Below are 20,735 nucleotides of genomic sequence, written 5' to 3'. Positions count from 1 at the left end.
CAGCCGTGCCCCGCACCGGGCCTGCTGGCCTCCCCCCGGACCCCCGGCCGGGCCGCGGCGCGAGTCCGCTTGCTCCTCTGAGCTCAGCCTTTACTCTCGCCACCACTGACAGTACAGAATCCACGCTCCGGCCCAACAGCTCGGCTTCCAGTGCCCGGGGCTGGGCCTTGCCCCGGGCCTCTCGGCCTCGCCCCCCGAGCCCCCGGCTGCTGGGCCGCCCCCGCTCGGTGCCAGAGGTAGCCCCTCACCCCGCGACTTACCCCACACCCCGCTCTCCAGAACCCCCATATGGGCGCTCACCGCCCGCCCGCACAGCTCGAACAGGGCGGGGGGAGCGCTGGGGCCCGAGGCCGAGCTCTTCGCTGGCGCCGCCTCCCGGGACGTGGCCTCCATGGTCGTTGCCGCCGCTACCTCACAGAACCAGCAACTCCGGGCGCGCCAGGCCTCGGGCGCCGCCATCTTGGGGAGGTGCGCGAGCCCGAAGGTGGCGCTCGCGGACGGCCATCTTGAAAAGGTCAGCAGTTAGGACGGCTCCATAAGCAATATGGGGAAGGATGGGAAGTGTGCTAAAGGACTGTTAAACACATTAACATATTTTTCAAGTCTCTGAGGTGCTAATATATTTTAAACATAATCCTAGATCAGTGTAATTATGTCTGGAGTAACTAGAGGAACGTTTCTTAGCAAAATCTCTGCAGGTGCAAATACCAGTTCCCCCTACCTTCTTCCTTTAGCGAGTAGTACATGCCAATCCGAGGGGGTGTTCGCCGACTGCGACTAGTATGCCGCACTTCCGGCCAGGTCGCCGGATATCCGCTGAGTGACCCTTACTAGTCCTTCTTGATCCTGAAGTGGAATAGGTGCCGCTGTTGCTGCTAGCGTTGTGTCCAGAAACGTGGCCGGACATGGGACTGGAAGACGACCAAAAGATGCTGACTGGATCCGGAGATCCTAAAGAGGTGAGGCAAGGCAGCCGATTCAGTCCTGTTCACTGCCCTGTGGCCCAGGACAAACGCGCCAAAACGTGCCCCTGGGCCCTCCTAGTCCGGGATTGCGGCCTGGGGTTTCCAGGGTCGGGAGAGCTGCTGGCTCCCGCCACCGTTCTCCAGAATAGGGCCAGTTACTTTGGGTAGGCAGACAAGTAGGAATTCTCTGGGCCTCGGTTTCCCCGTTCTGTGAATGTGGTGACGGTTTAAGGAAAGCGAAAATGCTGTACCGATTAAACTTTGGTACGAGTGGTACCGTTTGTGTTCTCAGTCAGTCAGGTGTTCTGAGGCCCCACTTTGGGAGGTTTGTGGGGCAGTTAGTCCTTGGTCCAGCTTAGGTCCGGAATCACACATCCGTGGAGGCTATGGAGTGTTTTATGTATACTAATTCACTTAATCTACCGATATTCCTGTGAGATATGGGGTCCTACTATTACTGCCATTTTAACAGATGAGGCAGCAAGCACAGAGAGGTTGAATATTTGAGCACTCGTAGCTCACAAAATGGTGTGGCCCAGGCAGCATGGTTCTCAGGACTCTTAGGGTGCTACACAGACCTCAAAGCGACTAGTGTTTTATTTACAGTCTCATTTCCTACATATTCATATGTCCTCTGCTCACTTCATGGCAGCCATTCTGGGCTTATGAGTTGACGATAGTTGGAATCTTATTTATCCCTTAATGTTTTTAGACTTATGTAAGTCATCAGAAAGAAGTGGAGTCAATCTCAGAAAATTCAACGAAGACCTACCACGGCAGAAACAGATAGAAAAAAATAAGCAATTTTAAAATTAGGAGAACTGGGGCATTTCCTGAAGGACCTATCATTCTTGGGGATTAAGTCTTTTCATTCAGCGTGACCTTGGTTTTTCTCATTGGTCGGAAATTTTACATCCTAATCCCAGTCCCTGGGAGGCTGAGGCAGGAGGATCACCAGGCATTCAAGTTCAGCCTTATATTTGGATTTATGACACAAAATGATCAGTTTTGTAGTATTGCTAGTAGGGAAATGATATACAGGATACTAATTTCTGGTTTCTTGCCTTAGGCATAATGTGATTTTAGTTTTTGTTTTGTGTTTTGGGGATGTGTGTTAGACTGAATCCAGGGCCTCCAATATGCTAAGTACGTGCTTTACCACTGAGTTCTGTTCCCAGTCCTCCTTTCATTGTTTTTGGGAAAACATTTTCAGTACAAATTTTTAATGAATTTTAAAAGATAGCTAGTTTAATGAAAAACTAGAATTTACTTTTTTTTTTTTTTTTTTCGGGGAATTAATCGAGCTCATGACTTCACACTTGCCGTTCTTTCTTTCTTTTTTGTTTTTTTTTTTTTTTTTTTTTTTTTTTTTGTTTACTTTTTTTTTTTTTTTGTACGGGGAATCGAACTTACAACCTCATGCTTGCCAGGCAGGCGTTATGTTGCTGAGCTAAATCCCCGGCCCCATATGTTACATTCTAAATAGCATCCTTATGTTTAGGAGAAACCTTTACCAATTGTTAGAATAAATAGCTCGGGTTACAGTTGAACCTGCCCTATCCTTCACTTCCAGCTTGTGTGCAAGCTGGTCCTTTTCCTGATGATAGACAGTGAAACAGATTGTATGGGATTTTGAAAACAATAATTGTTGAACTTGTTTTTATTTCCTTACATACCTTTTCTTTCTCTTACTCTGAATGGACACCTGCATGCATAGGCAGGCACCACCTTATTTCTGACAGATTGTTGAGATACTGATCAGGCTTCTCTATGCCCCATATTTAATCTTACGCTGATGCTCCTATGGGAAATGTTTTTATAATGCTCCCTGTAGAAGAAAGGAGACTGAATTTGAGGTTGTGCACTTGAATCATAAGTAAATATTTAGGACCAGATGTTTCCAAGCTCATAAGTGGAGCTGTGTGGACCTTTGGTATGCTTATTGACATATTGATCTGTAAGCCAGAAAGCACTGTTGCGATGATCTTTACATTTATTTGATCTTGGCCAAAAGCCCAAGAAGTGATCATAACCATCTTTATCTAATTAAGCTCTGGCTAAAGAGGAGTTTAGGTTTAGCCATTTTCATATTGCAAATTCAAGTTCAGAGTCTAGAAAAATATTTTTTCCTATCAACTTGGTACTTGGTTTGGGAAATAAAGGCTGAATTTAGCTATTTCTGGCAATACTGGACTTAAGTCTAGCCAGAATACTTTAAGCTCTGTAGGTCCCATATAAATATCCAGCAGCTTGAATTTCTATGAGAAAATGTCCAACTACTGTTTATTATACCTAAACCAAGATCATTCCTTTAAACCCTTCAAGCATAATAGAGAGTGCGACATAAACACCTCTTACTTTTCTAGGATAGAGTTTTACTTTAGCATAATAGTAGCCAGCTGTGTGTCTTAGTACTTTGCCTGAGGGTTGCAGGAAGCAATCTTGGTGTTTACCCATTTGCTATGAAAAGGCATGGTGTGTGCACCTGTCCAAAAGTGTCAAACCTGGCTTTACCTCCACATTATCCTCTGTGGAATAATTTTTGTGTATGTTTACCTGAGCATCACAGAAGGTCTCATACACCCACGCCACTCTAGGATTTGTTTAAAAAAAAAAAAAAGTTTTCTTTTGATTTTTTTTCTGGTAGAAGTAGCCCAATTCAGTACAATGGCACATGGATTAGATTTACAAGTTTTGAAGGAGGTCAAAGGTGAATCATCAGATTACTCATGCATGGGTGATGCAGATGATCCATTATAGTAAAATGAATGTTTTCATAACAAGGGTGGTGAGGGTAGATGATGATGATGATGACAGTGACAACAACTTTGACCTTGGCCACGTGAGCCAAAGTTCAGTGACAGTGAAATGGAGCAAGAATGAACGGATACAGACACAAAGAATGCAGACCTTGATTCAGATGATGAAGAAAACAGCAATGTGAGTTCATATTTGACTAGTCAAAATGTGAAATGACCACGCAACCAAATGGGAGGATCCAGTGTTACAACGAGGTCCAAAAATATAATGAGGATCTTGGCAGGGGTGAAAGGTATTGGACAGAATGACCAAACTGCTATTCAGTGGTAGAAATTCTAACAGACGAAATGCAACAAGAGGCTGTAAAATACACAAAGGCAGAAATGCAAGTAAAACATTCTGGATATACCAACAGCCATATTTTAAAAAATGTATTAATTATGACACCTTACTAGGTGAACTGAAAGCATGCATAGGTCTACTATACTTAGCAGGGATTTTTCCTGGTGATGGAAGGAGTGTGAAAGACATGGAAAAGCAGTGGGTCAAAATATGGCATAAAAACTTATGCCCTTGCCTGTAAACCCAGCAGTTAGGAGGCTGAGGTAGGAGAATCACTGAGTTCAAGGCCAGCCTGGGATACAAAGTGAGTTCAAGGCCAGCCTGAACTGTGTAGTGAAACTCTATCTGGAAAAGGACACCCCCCCACACACACACAAAAAAAAGCCCTTGTAGATGTGAAGACTTGTTATCATCCCAGAATTCAGCTGTCAGGTCCTTATTCATACAGTAATAAACCAAATGATGCTGAGAACAGATTTATTGCTCCTATTTCCCAAACTAATGGGAATGTGACATTGGACAGTTGATCAGTTTCCAATTGATGTTACATTTGACCAGCATAGGAGCTATATGCAGGAACAAAGCAGAAATTCCAAATGAAATGTTGCAGTTTCAAAACAGAATTGTATAGTACAGTCTTTGGATTTCAGAAAGATTTACATGGACCTCCTGTATGGCAAAGAAAAACAAACTGGTACTGCTGATGTCGACACTGAACAATAATGAAAATATTGATAGGCAAACCTTGGCAAAACGGAAGCCTGAGATGGAAACTTTTTTACATCACCAAAGCTGGAGCAGATGTTGATGAGTTATGTAGCAACTATGATGTCACTTGAAATACAAAGTGTTGGCCAGTGGTTGTTTTACTGTATCCTAAACAGGTGTGGTATGAATAGTTTGATAGTTTTCAAAGAAAATAACAAGTGCAAAATACCATGGAGAAATTTTCTTAGAGGATTGGGACTGGAATTCACAAGAGATCATTTATAGCAGAGGAAAAACTACAAAAAAATTATGGATCTCACTGGTGCACTAACAGGTGCACAGGGGCAAGTGCAGCATCCCAAATAGAACAAGGAAATGAAAAAGATGTCAACTGTGGCCTGTAAAAAAGGACAGGAAAACAAAACGTACATGCTGTCATTGTAAGTGATACTTCTGTATGGAACACTTGATTTTCATGTGTGAAGACTGCCTTTGGTGTGACAGTTGAAGCAAAGATTATTTCTGTGGTACACACTTGTTTGTGTTTACATTGCAGGTCACATAGGTTTTTTATTTCTGGTATCTCTTAGGTTTTGTGAGTAAGCACACAGCTGATGTGAAAATGATGTCGGGTGGGCATGCCTAGAATCCCAGCACTTGGGAGCCTGAGGCAAGGGGATTGCTGCAAGTTCCAGATAGCCTGGACTACATAGTGACACCCTGTCTCAAAAAAAGAGAATTTTTTGTTGAGTGTTAGTGGTATTTTTATTTTTTTATTTTTATTTATTTATTTATTTTTTTAGTGGTATTTTTATTGTAGTTCATATAAGAATTTATTTCTGAGGGCCCAGGGATATAGCTCAGCGGCACAGTGCCTGCCTGACAAGTGCGAGGTCCTGAGTTTGATTCCTGGTACGAGGAAAAAAAAGAATTTATTTCTGATGTTATCTTTTAGGTTTTGTAAGCAAGTACACAGCTGATGTGAAAAGGTTGGTGTTTATTCTAAATGGGCAATACATATTCAGAATTTAATGCTTTGTTTTATTGATATTTTATGTTCCTGTTAACTACACAATGCATAACGTAGTAAGAACCTCCTGACAAAATAGCAAGGCCAGCCACATGTCAAGTATGTGCTGGAAAAAGGCCAGGAAAGCAAAGTACATGTGCTGTCAGGGTAAGTGATATGCATGTATGGAACGTGCCATTGTCATGTGTGAAGACTGCCTTAGGTGTGATAATTGAAGTAAAGTTTTTTTTTTTTAATAGAGTCCTATTGATATTTTCATTGTAATTCATGCAGGAATTTGTTTTTTTTTTAGACTTTGTACACCAGAAAGCAATTGATGTTGAAAATTTTGATGCTTTTCTATATAAACACTCAATAAATATTAAAAGTATAATACTAAGGCCGGGCATGGTGGTGCACACCTGTAATCCCAGCACTTGGGAGGCTGAGGCAGGATCACTGTGAGTTCGAGGCCTGCCTGGGCTACAAAGTGAGTTCAAGGACAGCCTGAGCCACATAGTGAAACCCTGTCCCAAAAAGGCAAAAAAAAAAGAAAAAAAGTACAATACTCTATTGTGATATTTTTTCCTGTTAAGCGTTCATTGTTTAATATAATAAAATTCATAAGACTCAACAAGTTCAAGGCTAGCGTGAGTAGCTTATTGAGATCCTGTCTCAAATAAAAAAAATTTTTTTTTTAAAGGTGGGAATGTAGCTCAGTGTAAAGGCTCTGGGTTCAGTGTTCAGCACTGCAAAAATAAATGATAAATAGACATAGATAGGACTAGAGATACACCTCAGCGGCAGAGTACTTTACCTAGCCTGAGAAGCCTGAGGACACAGCCCAGCACTACTCATGGTGCTTGCCTGCTATGTCCAGGGCTCTGGGTTCAATCCCCAGCCCTGCAAAGACCAAAACTATAAATTGCCATAGATTTTTGCTCATGCAAATAAGACAGCAGTGTCCATTTTGAAATATTCTTGGGATGTATCAGGTATGGTAGAGTGACAGACATGGAGACAACTGTCTTTGTTTTCTTTTTTTTTTTTTTTTGTTTTGTTTTTTTGGTTTTTCTCCGGTACCGGGAATCGAACTCACGACCTTGCACTTGCCAGGCAGGCGCTTTTGCCGCTGAGCTAAATCCCCAGCCCCTTCTTTTTTTTTTTTTTTTGGTTTTTCTCTGGTACCGGGAATCGAACTCACGACCTTGCGCTTGCCAGGCAGGTGCTTTGCCACTGAGCTAAATCCCCAGCCCCCGTCTTTGAAAGAAAGATTTACTACTTAAGTTTCTGAGAGTATGCCACACAATGCAGGGCTATGTGGGGAAGTGAGTAGAAGAAATTAGGGAGTGTTGTGTAGGTCCTAGTCATGGTTTCTGTGGGAAGAAATGGCTGTAGCAGGATAGGCAAGCTTGGTCAAATTTAGGATTGGGTAGTTTGAGTAATCTGGTAACCTTTGGGCTATAGGGCATGTCCATAGTTTTTCTGTGCTCCTCCCTGGGTAGTTCAAGCAAGGGAGAAATATGAGCTTGGTATATTGTTTTTTTTTTTGTTTTTTTTTTTTAATGTATAATGCACATTAATAAGAGTAAAATGCTTCATAAAACCAGTGAACTGTTTACTTAATAAACTTTAAGAAAGTACACTATAACCTCTGAGTTTCTGCAGTCTCTCTAACTTCCTGTCTGTCTTCCTTCTCTCTTTCCCTCTTGCTCTTCTTCATATGCGAGGAATGATGTCCACCCAATATTAATGATAGTTATTTCAAGGGGGTATAATTAGAAAATTGTATTTTTCTGCATTAAATGGTTTATAATCAACATACATTATATACTCCCAGAAATTCAGTCATTTTTTTTCTTTTCCTTTTTTTTTAGTTCAAAGACATTATATCTCAGGTCTCCTACACATGGACAGGCCACTGCCCCCAAACCCAACAACCTTCCCAAACCAGCCTTGCCCCACAGGGTCTGTTGGACACTGTGGGCAAGGGCACGGGGCTGTGTGCAGGGCTTCTGGTCACAGGGAAGCCACAGTTGCATGCCTTGGTCCCAGTGGCCCTGAATTCCTGTCGGGTATGTTGTAAACAGGGGAGCCATTCTTCAGGCCTCCTGCTCTGAGCACACCCCAGAGCTTGGTATATTGTGAAACTTACATAAAAGAAGTGGTTGGCTACATGGACTTTGGGCTGATTACACTATATATGAAACATGGCTTCTGAGGCCAGTTGTGTGCTATCTTTGCAGGAGTAGTTCCAAGATGATTATGGCTACTAAGATGTCAAATGTCATAGAATACAGAAAATAAAACATGATTAATATCTGTTCTCAGTATTTGTAATTATGATTGAGAAAATGTCATAAAACTGCTGCTGACATTTATTTTGTTTGCCTTTGCAGGAAGAAGAAGAGGAGGAGGAATTAGTGGTAAGAACTGCCTTAGGTTTGAAATTCTCAGTAAAAGCAAAAATATTGAGCTTCATGAAGCTAAGAACATCTTAAAGAGTCTTTATTTTACACCTTCAGGAAATGAAGGTGGGATAAGCTTTAATATTTTCTACCTGGGCACAGTGGTTCACATCTGTAATCCCAGCAATCATAAGGCTGAGGCAGGAGGATCATTTAGACTGAGGTTAGCCTCAGCTATATAGCAAGATCCTGTCTCAAAAACAAAAACCAAAAACTTCCTGTGCAGTGAAATACTTGGGTGTGAGAGTATGGAAAGCTGCATCAGTTCTGGGTTTGAGACTCTTCAGCATACCAGGGAGCAGAGAGCATCTGAAGGGCCTGGCATTCCTTCATCTGCTGTATTTGGTTTAAGGGAGAACTCAGACTGGCACAGTGTCACACACCTGTAATTCCAGCTGCTTGTGAGGCCGAGGTAGGATAGTGAGTTGGAGGCCAGCCTGGGCAACTTACCAAGCTCTTGTCTCAAAAAAGGACTGGGTATATAGTTTAGTGAAAGAATGCTTGCTTAGCCAGTACCACCAAAAATAAAAAGAGAGAAATAATTCTGGAAGGAACATTTTCTAGGTAGTCCTTTTCAGTTAGCCTTGCTTTTCTGGCTAGGCAGCTGGAGTATATAGACCTGGTTTTCAGACAAGAGAAACAAGTTTTAGACATGATGTATTCCATAATGCTGTGTTAACTGTTGATAAGGCCTCTGATAGCTCTCCTTCAAGTTTGGCTGGGTGTTCCTTTACCACCTTGTTTTTCAGATAGGACTGAGGCATTCAGTGTACACTGGCAACCTTGGAAGGCAGGAATGTGAAACCTTTCCATACTACTTAGCATCCGAATTGAGTGGGAAACTGCACTCTGCCATTTCTAGCAGCAGTGTGGCTCTGCCTACTGGCTTTCTGCATGGTAATTCAGAAGCAGCACCTTGTTTTGGAGGTTGTTTTAATCAAAACATAAGATTAGTGGGTCTTCCCTAAAGTTTCCATTTTGTTCCTTTTGTTTATGGTTCAGGACCCCCTAACAACAGTGAGAGAACAATGTGAACAGCTGGAGAAATGTGTGAAGGCACGAGAGCGGCTAGAGCTCTGTGATGAACGTGTCTCTTCCCGATCACAGACAGAAGAGGATTGCACAGAGGAGCTCTTTGACTTCTTGCATGCGAGGGACCACTGTGTAAGTCAGTCCAAAGTTGGATAGTGAAAGCTTACAGTGGCCAGAGAACACTTGGTCCTGGCAGTCTTTCTACGCTGGGGTAGGCCCATTAGCAAGCAGTAAATATGGACTCGTTATGTCAGGAATAGCATTTTACATAAATGATCTTGTCTAATCTTTGCCACTTCCACTGATGGGTAGGTATCATTATTCCCACTTTACAGATAGAAGCAGATTCAGAAAAAAAAAAAAAGACATGACTTGCATTGCTAAATAGGGAAGCTGGCTTTTGTTCCCTTTTTATTTTGTAGTGCTCACAATGTCTTTACACAGTTGTCCACTAAGTTTATTTTTTTAAAATGTTGTGCCTACCTCTTTCATATAGTACAAATTATACATAGGTAAAGTTTGATAGCGTTGCTTTTGTTGAAACTGATTAGGAGCCAAGCATGGTGGCACATGCCTGTAATCCCACTGCTCAGGAGGCTGAAGTAGGAGAATCATAATTTTGAGAACTTATCTCAAAATTTAAAAAAGGAGGTGCTGGGTATGTAGCTCAGCATTCCTGAGTTCAGTACCCAGAACTGCAAAAACAAAACTGATTGAGTAGCCAGTAAATACCTGAAAAGAGGGGGTGTAGTAAGTGGCAAAGTACAGGCCTAGCATATGAGAAACCCTGGGTTCAATCCTCAGTGCCAAAAAAAAGTTCAACATCATTACCTATTAGGAAAGGCAATTCCTGTCAAGAGAGCATGTGACCTGCAGGTGGTGCTGCAGGCATGTAATCCTAACACTCAGGAGGAGGAAACAGGAGGATCCATGCAAGTTTGAGGCCAGCCTGGGCTACACAGTGAGTTCAAGACCAGTCTGAACTGCATAGTGAGAATGACACATGCTACAGTGGGTAATTGTTGAGGACATTATACTGAATGAAATAAGTCACAAAGCACAAATATTGCATCATCACACGAGGTATCTGGAGTAGCCACAGTCAGAAGGATAGAAAGTAGACTTGTAGTCAGGAGCTAGAGGGAGAAGGGAAATGGAGAGCTATAGCTTAATGAGTCAGTACTTTCGGAAAAATGAAATGGTCTTGGAGATTGGTAGTTGCAGAACAATGTACATACTTAATGCCACAGAAATGGCATTATAAAATGACTGAGGTGGTAAATTCAATGTATATTTTACCACTTTTTGGGGTGGTGGTGGTGCTAGGTATTGAACCCTAGGCCTTGCACGTGCTTGGTAAGTGCTCTACCACTAAGCTACATCCCCATCCCTTATAATTTAAATAAAAAACAAGTACTAGCCCTGTGGTGGCATATACCTGTAATACCAGCACTATGAGAGGCTGAGGCAGGAGGATTGCAAGTTTGAACCCAGTCTGAGCAATTTAGTGATTTAGCGAGACTGTCTCTCAAAATAAAAAATAAAAGAAAAGGTCTGTAAGTACAGTTCATTTTGAAGGTCCTGGGTTGAATCTCCAGTAACTGTACTGTAAAAGCAAAAAACATTATGCTACATGCTAAATGAGATAAGCCAGGCACAGAGTCATACATACTGTAGGATTCTAGTATTTATATGAAATGTCTGAAATAGGCCAGTTACCCTTATTACATCCGCTCCTGGTATTTACTGCCTCCCATTTTATAATCTTCAGCAAATATTTTTAAACACTTTTATGAGTTAAACAGTGGCTTAGGATATGGGAGTTAGATAACATCCCTTCACTGAGTTTATGGTCCAGCATAAAAGACAGAAGTAGAAAAAAAAAATTTTTTTTTTTTTTTCCGGTACCGGGAATCGAACTCATGACCTTGCGCTTGTCAGGCAGGCGCTGTGCCGCTGAGCTAAATTCCCAGCCCCCCGAAAAATGATTAAACTGTGGTAAATCTTTCAGGTATCACTTCTGGATGGCATTCAGTGACACCCCCTGAGTCCCTTCATGCCCTCCCCCATTTTATTTTCCATCGAACATTTACTACTGTGAGAAGTTACTTTATTTTTACTGCTTGTTGGCCTTTTGCCTAAGATATGTATAGTATCTGTACATATCAGTTTTTGTTTTGTTTTGTTTTGGGGGTTGGTTTTTTTTTTTTTTTTTTTTGGTACCAGGAATCAAACTCAGGACTTTTGTGTTTGCCAGGCAAGCGTTTTGCTGCTGAGCTATATCCCTGGTCCCTACATACCAGTTTTAATCTGACACATCTGTTTCAAGGACAATAGATTAAATCGATTTTTGGACCAAGGAGATGGAATACGAGCTTGCTCTGTCCACTTCGTACATTGACCTGCTATTATACATTACCTCCAAGAATGGTGCACCATACCACCACCGCCCCCCCCCCGCAAAGAAAAGAGGTTGCTCTATTTATGTGTTTATTATATTTCTGTTATTAATTTCTAAGTTTTATAAAAAACAGAGATGTCTTATTTATAGTTATAATTCTCAGCTCTTAAATAGTACCTGATATAGAGTAGGACTTCTATAAGTATTTAATATGGTTCTGGTTTTTTTTGAGAAAGGATCTCACTGTGTAGTGCAGGCAGGCTTTGAATTCAGTTATGTAGCCCAGGGTGGCCTCGAACTCTCAGTGATCCTCCAGCCTAAATCTCCCAAGTGCTGGGTTTATAGGTTTGCACCACAACGCTTGGCATATTTAATTAATATGGAGTATTAAGCTGTGTGTGGAAGTGCACACCTGTAATCCTCTGGGAGGCTGAGCAGGATGATTGCAACTTGCAGCCTGGTCAATTTAGGGAGACCTTGTCTCAAAATAAAAAAGGGCTGGAGATGTAGTTTAGTGTGAAGGCCCTTGATTCAATCCCCAGTAGTGAATGTAATATTGATGTCATTGTGATGAGAGGTACAAATTTTTGTGGGGAAGATAAAGGACAGATTTGTGTGGTGAAAGGGGCTTATTTAGGGAAGACTTACTAGAAATGTTTTAAATGAAGATAGAGTTTCAGGTAGAAGGGATAGATTTAGGTAACTGAGGGGCGTTCACTGGAGCTCAAATGCAGAAAGGGGCTGGTGGGAAAGGACCCAGTATTGTTGTCGGTCTGTGATTGATGGGTTGATTTTTTTCTCTTTCTTTTTTTGAGACGGGGTCTTGCTGTGTAGCTCAGGCTGGCCTTGAACTGACTATGTAGTCCAGGCTGGCTGGTCTCTAACTCAAAGCAATCCTCCTTCCTCACCCTCCTGAGTTCTGGGATTACAGGTGTGTGCCACCATTTCTAACTGATGGATTGATTTTTGAGACATTGTGTCATGTAATTCAGGCAGGCCTTCAAGTCATTGTGTAGCTCAGCTGACCTCCAACTCTCAGTGATCCTCCTTGCTCAGCCCCCAAGTGTACTATCACACTTAGCAACTGTTGTAGGTTATGAAGAACCTTGTAATCCATGATGTCAAAGCTGCCAATTGATGACATTCTGTTTTTTGGGTTTTTTCCATCTAGGTGGCCCACAAGCTCTTTAATAGCTTGAAATAAGTGTGCAGACACACTCATTCAGCTTTCATCACCTGGATGTCAAGCTCTTTCTTTGTGGTTTGGAACATGCCATTGGTTTCTGATTTGTGAACCTCGTGGATTTGGGTTTAGGCAAGTAGCTTAATGTAATTAGCAGTGATTACATCTTAATAAAATCCTGTGGTCTGCAGCCCTGCCTTCTGACCTTTTTACTAATTTAGAACTTTTCTTCCGTCCCTCCCTTTCTTTCTTCCTTCCTTTTTTTCTTTTCTTCCTTTCTCATTCCTTCTTTCTTTCTTCCCTCCTTCTCTTCTCTGTTTTTTCAGTGCTAGGAATTTTTACTTGTTTTTCTTTGCAGAGTGAAAATCAAACCTATGCTTCGCAACCAAATTACTACTGAGCTACACCCTTAGTTCCTTTTTTTTTTTTTTTTTTTTGAGATAGGCTCTTAGTATGCAGTTCAGGCTCAATAATCCTCAAGCTCACTTTGTAGTCCAGGCTGGTCTTGAATTTACAATGATCCTCCTGCCTCAGCCTCCCGAGTGCTGGAATTACAGGAGTGTGCCACCACACCCAGCTGTTCTTTTTTTTTTTTGGTACTGGGAATCGAACTCAGGACCTTGTGCTTGCCAGGCAGGTGCTTATGCCACTGAGCTATATCCCTGGCCCTTAGTTCCTAATTTAGATATTTTTTCTGGTACTGGGATGGAACCCAGGGGTGTTCTATCACTGAGCTATATCCCTAGCCCTTTTTCTTTTATTTTGAGACAGGGTTTTGCTAAGTTGCCTAGGTGGGATTTAAATTTGTTATCTTCCTGTCTCAGCTTCCCTCAGTGCTGGGATTACAGGCATGTAGCATCCCCATAAAGACTCCTTTTTAAAAGTGAGAAAAGTATAGGGTTGTGGGATTGCCTCAAGTTTATGGCCAGCCTGAGATCATGAGACCCTGTCAACCAGATGAGAAAAAATAATAGTAGATTTTACTCACTGAATAAAATATGAATCCATTAATCCATAATGTAAATGAATTAGCTGAAATTTTGGTGAAGAGGATACTACATAATTATAAAAGGAGAAAGTATACTGGTGAAACCTAGCAAATAATTTTAGATGAAAGCTTATATCACACATTGGACAGATAGCTATGCCATCCAGAGGTGGCATTGAGAATGCAGTATCATTGTGATTGTTGCAAAATACATAATCTGGCTGGGGATGTAGCTCTGTGGTAGGGTGCCTGCCTACCATGATAAAAGTTCTGTGTTCAGTCCCCAGTACCCACTGGGAATGGTAGTGAACACCCATGATCCCAGCACCTAGGAGGCTGAGATAGAACGATCACTGCAAGTTTGAGGCTAGCCTGGACTACATAGTTCAAGTCCAGCTTACACTACAAAGCAAGACCCTGTCTCCAAAAAAAAAATCCCCAATAGTTTGAAAAAAAAAAAATTAGACAAGTCAAACAAGGATATTCTACCAATTTGAGCATTTTATAAAAGAACTCTGACTTGCCAAGGTTAAAATCATGGAAAGACTGAACAGCCAGGAAGAATGGCATAAGTCTATAATACTAACTAATAGGAAAGCTGAAGCAAGAGGATCATAAGTTCAAGGCCAGCCTGGACAGTTTAGCAACTTAGCAAGACACTTTCAAAAATTTTTAAAAAGGACTGGAGGTATAGCTCAGCATGAAGGCTCCTGGATTCAATCCTCACTACCACCCAGAAAACCACCGTATATAACAGAAGGTAACCAGATTTAAAACAGCTAGAGCTAATGAACTACCCACATTCCTGCATCATGTTAGAACTTGGCATATTGTCCCATAAAAACAGTAAATAGTGATGAGGCTCAGTACTGCTAGTAATGTGTGTGAGGCCAGGGATATAGCTCAGCAGCACAAGTGCCTGCCTGGCAAGTGCAAGATCCTGAGTTTAATTCCTGGTACAAAAAAAACCAAAAACCTTACTAGTAATGTATATTGCTCAAGAGATAGCATCTACAAAGCCTCGTCTTCAAGCCACAGCACACAACACAAAAAGGAAATCATTTCCTGTCCCAGTTGGTAGGGTATCTAAAACTACGCATTATGCTAGCTGGTAGCCATATGTGACTGTTGAACAACTGAAATGGGATAATGTGACTGAGGTATTGAATTAAATTTTATTTAAGTCACACATTCAAATAGCAATGTGTCTACCATATTAGAAGATAGAGGTCTAGGAGTTGCAAACCCAACCACTGAAGTGGTAACTGATAGAAGTGAGACATAGGAGTTAGAAAAGTGCTTCTGTACTCCAGCCAGTTGATTCTATATGGAAATATAGCCCTGGCATTATCAGATCTTTTCTTCTTTTTCTTTTTCTTTTTCTTTTTCTTTTTCTTTTCTTTCTTTCTTTTTTTTTTTTGCATTATCAGATCTTTTGGTAAGGAACCAGAAATCCAAATTGTGAAATATCTGAAATAAAAAAAAATTTTGTTTTTTTTTTTGAGACAAGGTCTTGCTATGTAGTCCAGCCTAATCTTGAACTCATGATCTTCCTGCCTCAGCCTTCTAAATGCTGGGATTACAGATACGCACAACCTGACCCAGCCTTTAATTTTTAAATGAGGGCAAGTAACTTTTTTTTTTTCGAGACAGTCTTACTATGTAGCCCAGGCTGAATGCTGGGATATAAGTGTGCACCACCACACCTGGCTGAGGGCAAGTAATTTTGAAAGCATACAGGCCAAATACATTTATCTGTAGATTTGGAAAACTAGTTTGCAACCCCTGTGGTTGCATATGAGTGCACAGTCTTTTGTCATAATTGTTCTATTACTGTTAATCTCTGTCCAGTTTATAATTTTATCATAGGTATGTACTATATATAGGAAGAATATAGCTTGGATAAGACTGGACACTTGTCTTACTTTCTTGTTGCTGGGACAAAATACGTGATACCCAGAAGTTAAACGAGGAAAGATTTATGTTAGCTCATAGTCTGTATGGGTTTTAGTCCATGGTCCACTGGCTCCAACACAGAGGGGCATGGCAGAGGGAACAGTTCACACTGTTTAGGTTCAGTCTTCCTTCTTTCCCTTTTTATTCCATCCAGGCTACAAGCCTATTGGCTTGTGCCACCCATATCCACAGCGGGTCTTTCCTGTTCAGTAAATCCATCACCCAAACCCAGAACTATACTAAATCAATCAGTGAACTAACCAGTATCACACACTCCTGATCCCAAAAGCACCACCTATGAATGCATGAGGTTTTGTGGGCACATCTAGATATTAGCCATAACAACTATCCAAGGTTTCAGGCATCCATTGGGGTTGTTGGAATGTGTTACCTGTGGATAAGAGAGGACTACTGTGCTCAGTTTGATTGTAGCAATAAGATACAAGAACATGATATAAATGAGGTGGGTAGCTGTGTTAAAACAGTATTTCAAGAATAGTCTCCTTGGGCCAGGGATATAGCTCAGGGGCACAAGTGCCTGCCTGGCAAGTACAAGATCCTGACTTTGATTCCTAGTTACCTCCCCTAGCCAAATAGTCTCCAGGCTGAATTTGGCCTGTGGGTCTATTTTGCTGACTCCAAGACCCCTACCACAGACTTTTCGGGGTTTTTTTGAGACAAGGTTCAACTAGCCTCAAATTCACAGTGATCCTCCCACCTCACCTCAGCCTCCCTAAGGTATGTGCCACCATGCTTGGCTACCATAGGTTTGTTTTTTGTTTGTTTTTCTTCCGGTACTAGGAATCGAACTCACGACCTTGCGCTTGCCAGGCAGGCACTTGCTGCTGAGCTAAATCCCCAGCCCCTTGATTGTTTTGAGATAAGGTCTTGCGATGTAGTTTGGGCGGCCCTTAAACTCATGGCAATCCAGCTCAATCTCCGAGTGCTTGGACAGGAAGTGTGCATCTGGCTACTGCCACACCTGGCTACTACAGATATTAAAAGGGTATGGCTGGTTGTGGTGGTACATGCCTGTAATCCTAGCACTCGAGGCTGAGGCTGCAGAATTGTTATGAGTTCAAGACCAGCCTGGGCTACAAAGTTCAAAGCCAACCTGAACAGCATAGTGAGACCTTGTCTCAAAAAGGCAAAACAAAAAAAGCAGGGGTTAATAATGAGCCAGGCACTGTGGCACGTATCTGTCATTACAGCTGTTTAGGAGGCTGAGGCAGGAAGATCTCAAATTTAAGGTAACAGCAACATTTTTTTAAAAAGTCTTGCAATGTAGCTCAGAGGCAGAGCAAGACCAAGGCCTCAGATTTAGTCCTTAGTACTCTTACCAGATATCCCTAAAAGTGGCTTACTAAATAAATATTACCAGGTTTTTTTTTGTGGCGGGGGCAGGTACCGGGAATTGAACTCAGGACCTTGCACTTGCCAGGCAGGCACTTGTGCCGCTGAGCTATATCCCTAGCCCCAACATTACCAGGTTTGGTGATGCTGGTATTTCTTTCTGGAGTTGGATTCCAGGTTCTTCTTGTCTTGAACAAAAAGTGAATGAAACAAGCAAAAAGTGGTAACAAAGTTTATTTTAAAAAGTAATTGTAAACCAGGGATGCGGCACATGCCTATAATTCAAAGCACTTAGGAGGCTGAGGCAGGAGGGTTGCTGTGAGCTGAAGGCCAGCCTGGGGTATGAAGTGAGTTGAAGGCCTGCGTGAACTGCATAGTGAGACCCTGTCTCAAAAAAAAAGTAAAAGTAAAAGTGAAGACTGAGGGAGAAACTGGCTCTGCAGAGTGCCCTTGGGCCAAGTGAGAGGAAAAAGCAAGATAAAAGTATACCCTGGAGGACACAGGGCAGGCCATTGTGAAGACACCTGTGAGAAGCTGTACATCCGGGTCCTGAGAAGCAGTGCTGGGATCCCATGCTTCAGGTTGACATTAGGTCCAGACCATCCTATTGAAATCTTGCTCAAGTTCATGGAAATGTGTTCCAGGATCATGTAATTAACAAGTAATGCCGACTTCCCCAGCCAACTTTGCCATGCCCCAATCTCGTGTCATTTTTTACGCACACACACATACACACACACGGGACTGAAGATGTAGCTTAGTGGTAGAATACTTTCTTAGCATGTGTGAGATGTGTGAGGCCCTGGGTTCCATCCCCAGTACTGCAAAAAGGTGGTGGTGGTGGTCGTGTTAATGAAATATTCTGAAGTGTTGTTGGAGGTTTTTTTTTTTTCAGTACTGAGGATGGAACCTAGTATCTCATCCATGAGAGGCAAGTGCTCTACCATTGACCTATATCTCTAGCCCAATAATAGAATATTCTGAACACCTTCATGTGAAGACAACTGAAGTGAAAATGGACAAATTCTTTAAAAGACTAAAATTGTCAGAAGTCATACAAGAAGAATTAGAAGCAGTTCCAACAACTTCAGATATCTCCAGATGTTACCAAACACTCTGAGGGAGGTACAAGATCACCTCTGATTTAGAACCACTGGCCCATACCAACTGAAGAAGCTGAATTAATAATTAAAAATTTGCCATTCCTCTGTGCCCTCTTCCTCCCCGCCCCAGGAAAAGAAACAAAACAGAACACCTATCTTCAGGCTCACATGGCTTTATTGTTGATTTCTAACAATTATTTGAGGAAGGAATAATGCCAATCTTACACAGATTCTTTCAGAACAGAAGCAAAGGGTCACTTCCCAAACTCATTTTATGAGGCTGTAACCTGAGTAAAAAAAATCAAAGATATTACAAGAAAAGAAAACTGCAGGCCAACATCACTCATGAATACAGATGCAAGAGCTAGTTGGTGGTGTGTGCCTGTAATCCCAGCACTCTAGGAGCTGAGGCAGGAGGATCACCGCTGAGGCCACCCTGGGCTACATAGTGAGTTCAAAGCCAGTTTGAACTACATATTGAGACCTGTCTCCAAAAAAACCAACAAAACAAACTGGGCGTGGTGGCGCATGCCTGTAATCTTAGGAGGCTGAAGCAGGAAGACTTGTGAGTTGGGAGGCCAGCCTGGGCTACAAAGTGAGTTCAAGACCAGCCTGTCTCAAAGAGACAAAAAACAACAAACAAACCCCAAGCCAAAAAATCCTTCAGATACAAGAATCCAGCGATATATAAAAATAATGTATCATGGCCTGGCACAGTGGCACATGCCTGTAATCCTGGTACTCTGAGAGGCTGAGGCTGAGGCAAGTGTGACTAGGCAATTTAGCAAGGCCCTGTCTAAAAAATAAAAAGGACGAGTGATAGAGCTCAGTGGTAGAGTACCCGTAAGTTTCATACCTAGTATTGCCAGAAGAATCATGAATTCATGTGCTTTTTATGTTGTTTATTTTCAGTACTAGAGATTGAACTCAGGTCTTTCACACTGGCCCACATGCCCTGGTCTTTTTTATTTTTATTCCTTTTTTGTTTCGTTTTGAGACAAGGTCTTGCCTTATAGTTCAGACAGGCCTGGAACTTTCTGTGTACCCCCGGCTGGCCTTGAACTTGGCAGCCATCCTCCCGCCTCAGCCGCCTGAGTGTTGAGATAACACTCATGGTAACACAGGCTTGTGTTACCAAGTCCAGTGCCCTGCCTTTTTTTAAAATTTGAGTGAGAGGGTTTCACTAAGTCACTACATTGGCCAGGCTAGTCTCAAACTTGTGTATCTCCTGATTTAGCCTCCCAGAATTCTGGGATTACGAGCCTAGCTAATGTGTTTTCCATAGAAATGTAAACCGGTTCATCACTACAAAAATATACTGGTGTTTAAAATGGAATTTCAACTTGATTGGCTTTGCGATCCCTACTGGGGGCTGATGGGGCACTTTTCTAGGTAGGTCTGAGTGGGTCACAGAGGGTTGATCCCTTGCCTGTTCTGCTCTTGCACTCTTCCCCTGCTCTGCTTCCCAGCCACATGAAGTAGCTTTCCACCATGATGTCTGCATGGGACCAGCCGATCACAGACTGAACTGTAAGCAAATGAAATCTCTCCTTTTAATTGTGGGTGCTGAGTTTTACGTATCAGTGACAAGAAAGCTGATTATTACAAAAACCAGTATGAATCATTGTGAGTTCCAGACCAGCCTGGGCTACAAAGTGAGTTCAAAGCCAACCTGAACTGCATAGCAAGACCTTGTCTCAAAAAGACAAAAAACCAAACCAAAACAGAATAAGGAAAAACTATATGATCCTCTCAATAATTGAATAAAAACATTTAAAGAAAAAATCATTCATGATTTTTAAAAATATCATTAAATTAGAAATAGAGGGGCACCTCAACCTAGTAAAGGACATCTGTATACACATAACTACAACTATCTTATGTAATGGTGAAATGAAATACTGAATGTTTTCCTCCTAGGAATGAGAACAAGGTAAAGATGTCTACTATGACTACTTGTATTCAACAGTGTACTAAAAGTCCTAGCCAGTGGAATAAAGCAAAAAAAACTTACGGAGTAGTTGGGTGTGGCTGTAATCCTAGCACTGAGATGGCTGAGGCAGGAGAACTGCTGTGAGTTTGTGGACAGCTTGGGTTACATGGTGAGTTCAAGGCCAGCCTGGACTACACAGTGAGACTCTGCCTCAAAAACAAAAACAAAAAAGTTATGTGGAAAAGAAATGAGTAAAAGTGTTTTTATATACAAAAGAAAAAACATGCATATGAAAATCTGGAGATTTCCAAAAAAAGTTACCAAAAGTAATAATCAAATTTAGCAAGGTGTAAGGATAGATCAATACACAAAATCAATTGTATTTTAATGTACTAGAATTTTTTGAAAGTGAATAAAGTGAACCTGTTACCTTAAGGAAAATAATTGACAGCATTTGTTGCCAGTGATGAAACTCAAACTTTCAAACAAAAATTAGGACTTTGAAAAATTTATACCTACCATTGTGAGCTTAAA

General features: G+C 41.7%; 3 protein-coding genes and 1 long non-coding RNA gene across 5 annotated transcripts in view; 2 read left to right on the top strand and 2 right to left on the bottom strand.

The window, feature by feature from the left end:
- The window catches only part of Lrrc41 (leucine rich repeat containing 41), a 20,330-nt gene extending 19,825 nt beyond the window's left edge, over positions 1-505 (bottom strand). Inside the window, exon 1 of the mRNA XM_005398681.2 lies at positions 261-505. Within this exon, the coding sequence (XP_005398738.1) occupies positions 261-459 (199 nt within the window). The 5' untranslated portion in view covers positions 460-505. The remainder of the gene's footprint in view (positions 1-260) is intronic.
- Positions 506-804: 299 nt separating this feature from the next.
- LOC102022061 (cytochrome b-c1 complex subunit 6, mitochondrial) lies at positions 805-13,058 on the top strand. Its single transcript, XM_005398683.2, has 4 exons — positions 805-959; positions 8,184-8,210; positions 9,255-9,416; positions 12,857-13,058. Exons 1-4 carry the CDS (start codon positions 906-908, stop codon positions 12,887-12,889), a joined length of 276 nt encoding a protein of 91 aa, XP_005398740.1. The 5' UTR covers positions 805-905; the 3' UTR covers positions 12,890-13,058.
- Positions 13,059-14,250: 1,192 nt separating this feature from the next.
- Positions 14,251-20,735, top strand: part of Nsun4 (NOP2/Sun domain family, member 4) — a 28,368-nt gene continuing 21,883 nt past the window's right edge. The window contains exons 1-4 of one of the 2 annotated variants that reach the window (XM_013521590.1): positions 14,251-14,616; positions 15,287-15,294; positions 19,738-19,798; positions 20,189-20,201. The gene's annotated coding sequence lies outside the window, so the exon portion shown is untranslated. The remainder of the gene's footprint in view (positions 14,617-15,286; positions 15,295-19,737; positions 19,799-20,188; positions 20,202-20,735) is intronic. The other variant, XM_005398675.2, reaches the window with a different exon arrangement.
- Positions 18,426-20,326, bottom strand: LOC102019786. Its single transcript, XR_001236679.1, has 2 exons — positions 20,283-20,326; positions 18,426-18,555 (listed from the first exon to the last, which is right to left on the bottom strand). It is a non-coding gene; the product is annotated as an uncharacterized LOC102019786 (long non-coding RNA).

The sequence above is a fragment of the Chinchilla lanigera genome, unplaced genomic scaffold, assembly GCF_000276665.1.
Source record: "Chinchilla lanigera isolate Chin_1 unplaced genomic scaffold, ChiLan1.0 scaffold00063, whole genome shotgun sequence".
NCBI classification, from domain to species: Eukaryota; Metazoa; Chordata; class Mammalia; order Rodentia; family Chinchillidae; genus Chinchilla; species Chinchilla lanigera.
Note: the sequence above shows the minus strand (reverse complement) of the source record. Positions and strands in the feature narration are given on the sequence as shown.

Bases quoted from the DNA above. Each gene is read 5' to 3' on its own strand.
- LOC102022061 (XM_005398683.2), top strand. From the start codon at position 906: ATGGGACTGGAAGACGACCAAAAGATGCTGACTGGATCCGGAGATCCT. The intron at 960-8,183 runs GTGAGGCAAGGC...TTGCCTTTGCAG, and splicing joins GATCCGGAGATCCTAAAGAG to GAAGAAGAAGAGGAGGAGGA. The intron at 8,211-9,254 runs GTAAGAACTGCC...TTTATGGTTCAG, and splicing joins AAGAGGAGGAGGAATTAGTG to GACCCCCTAACAACAGTGAG.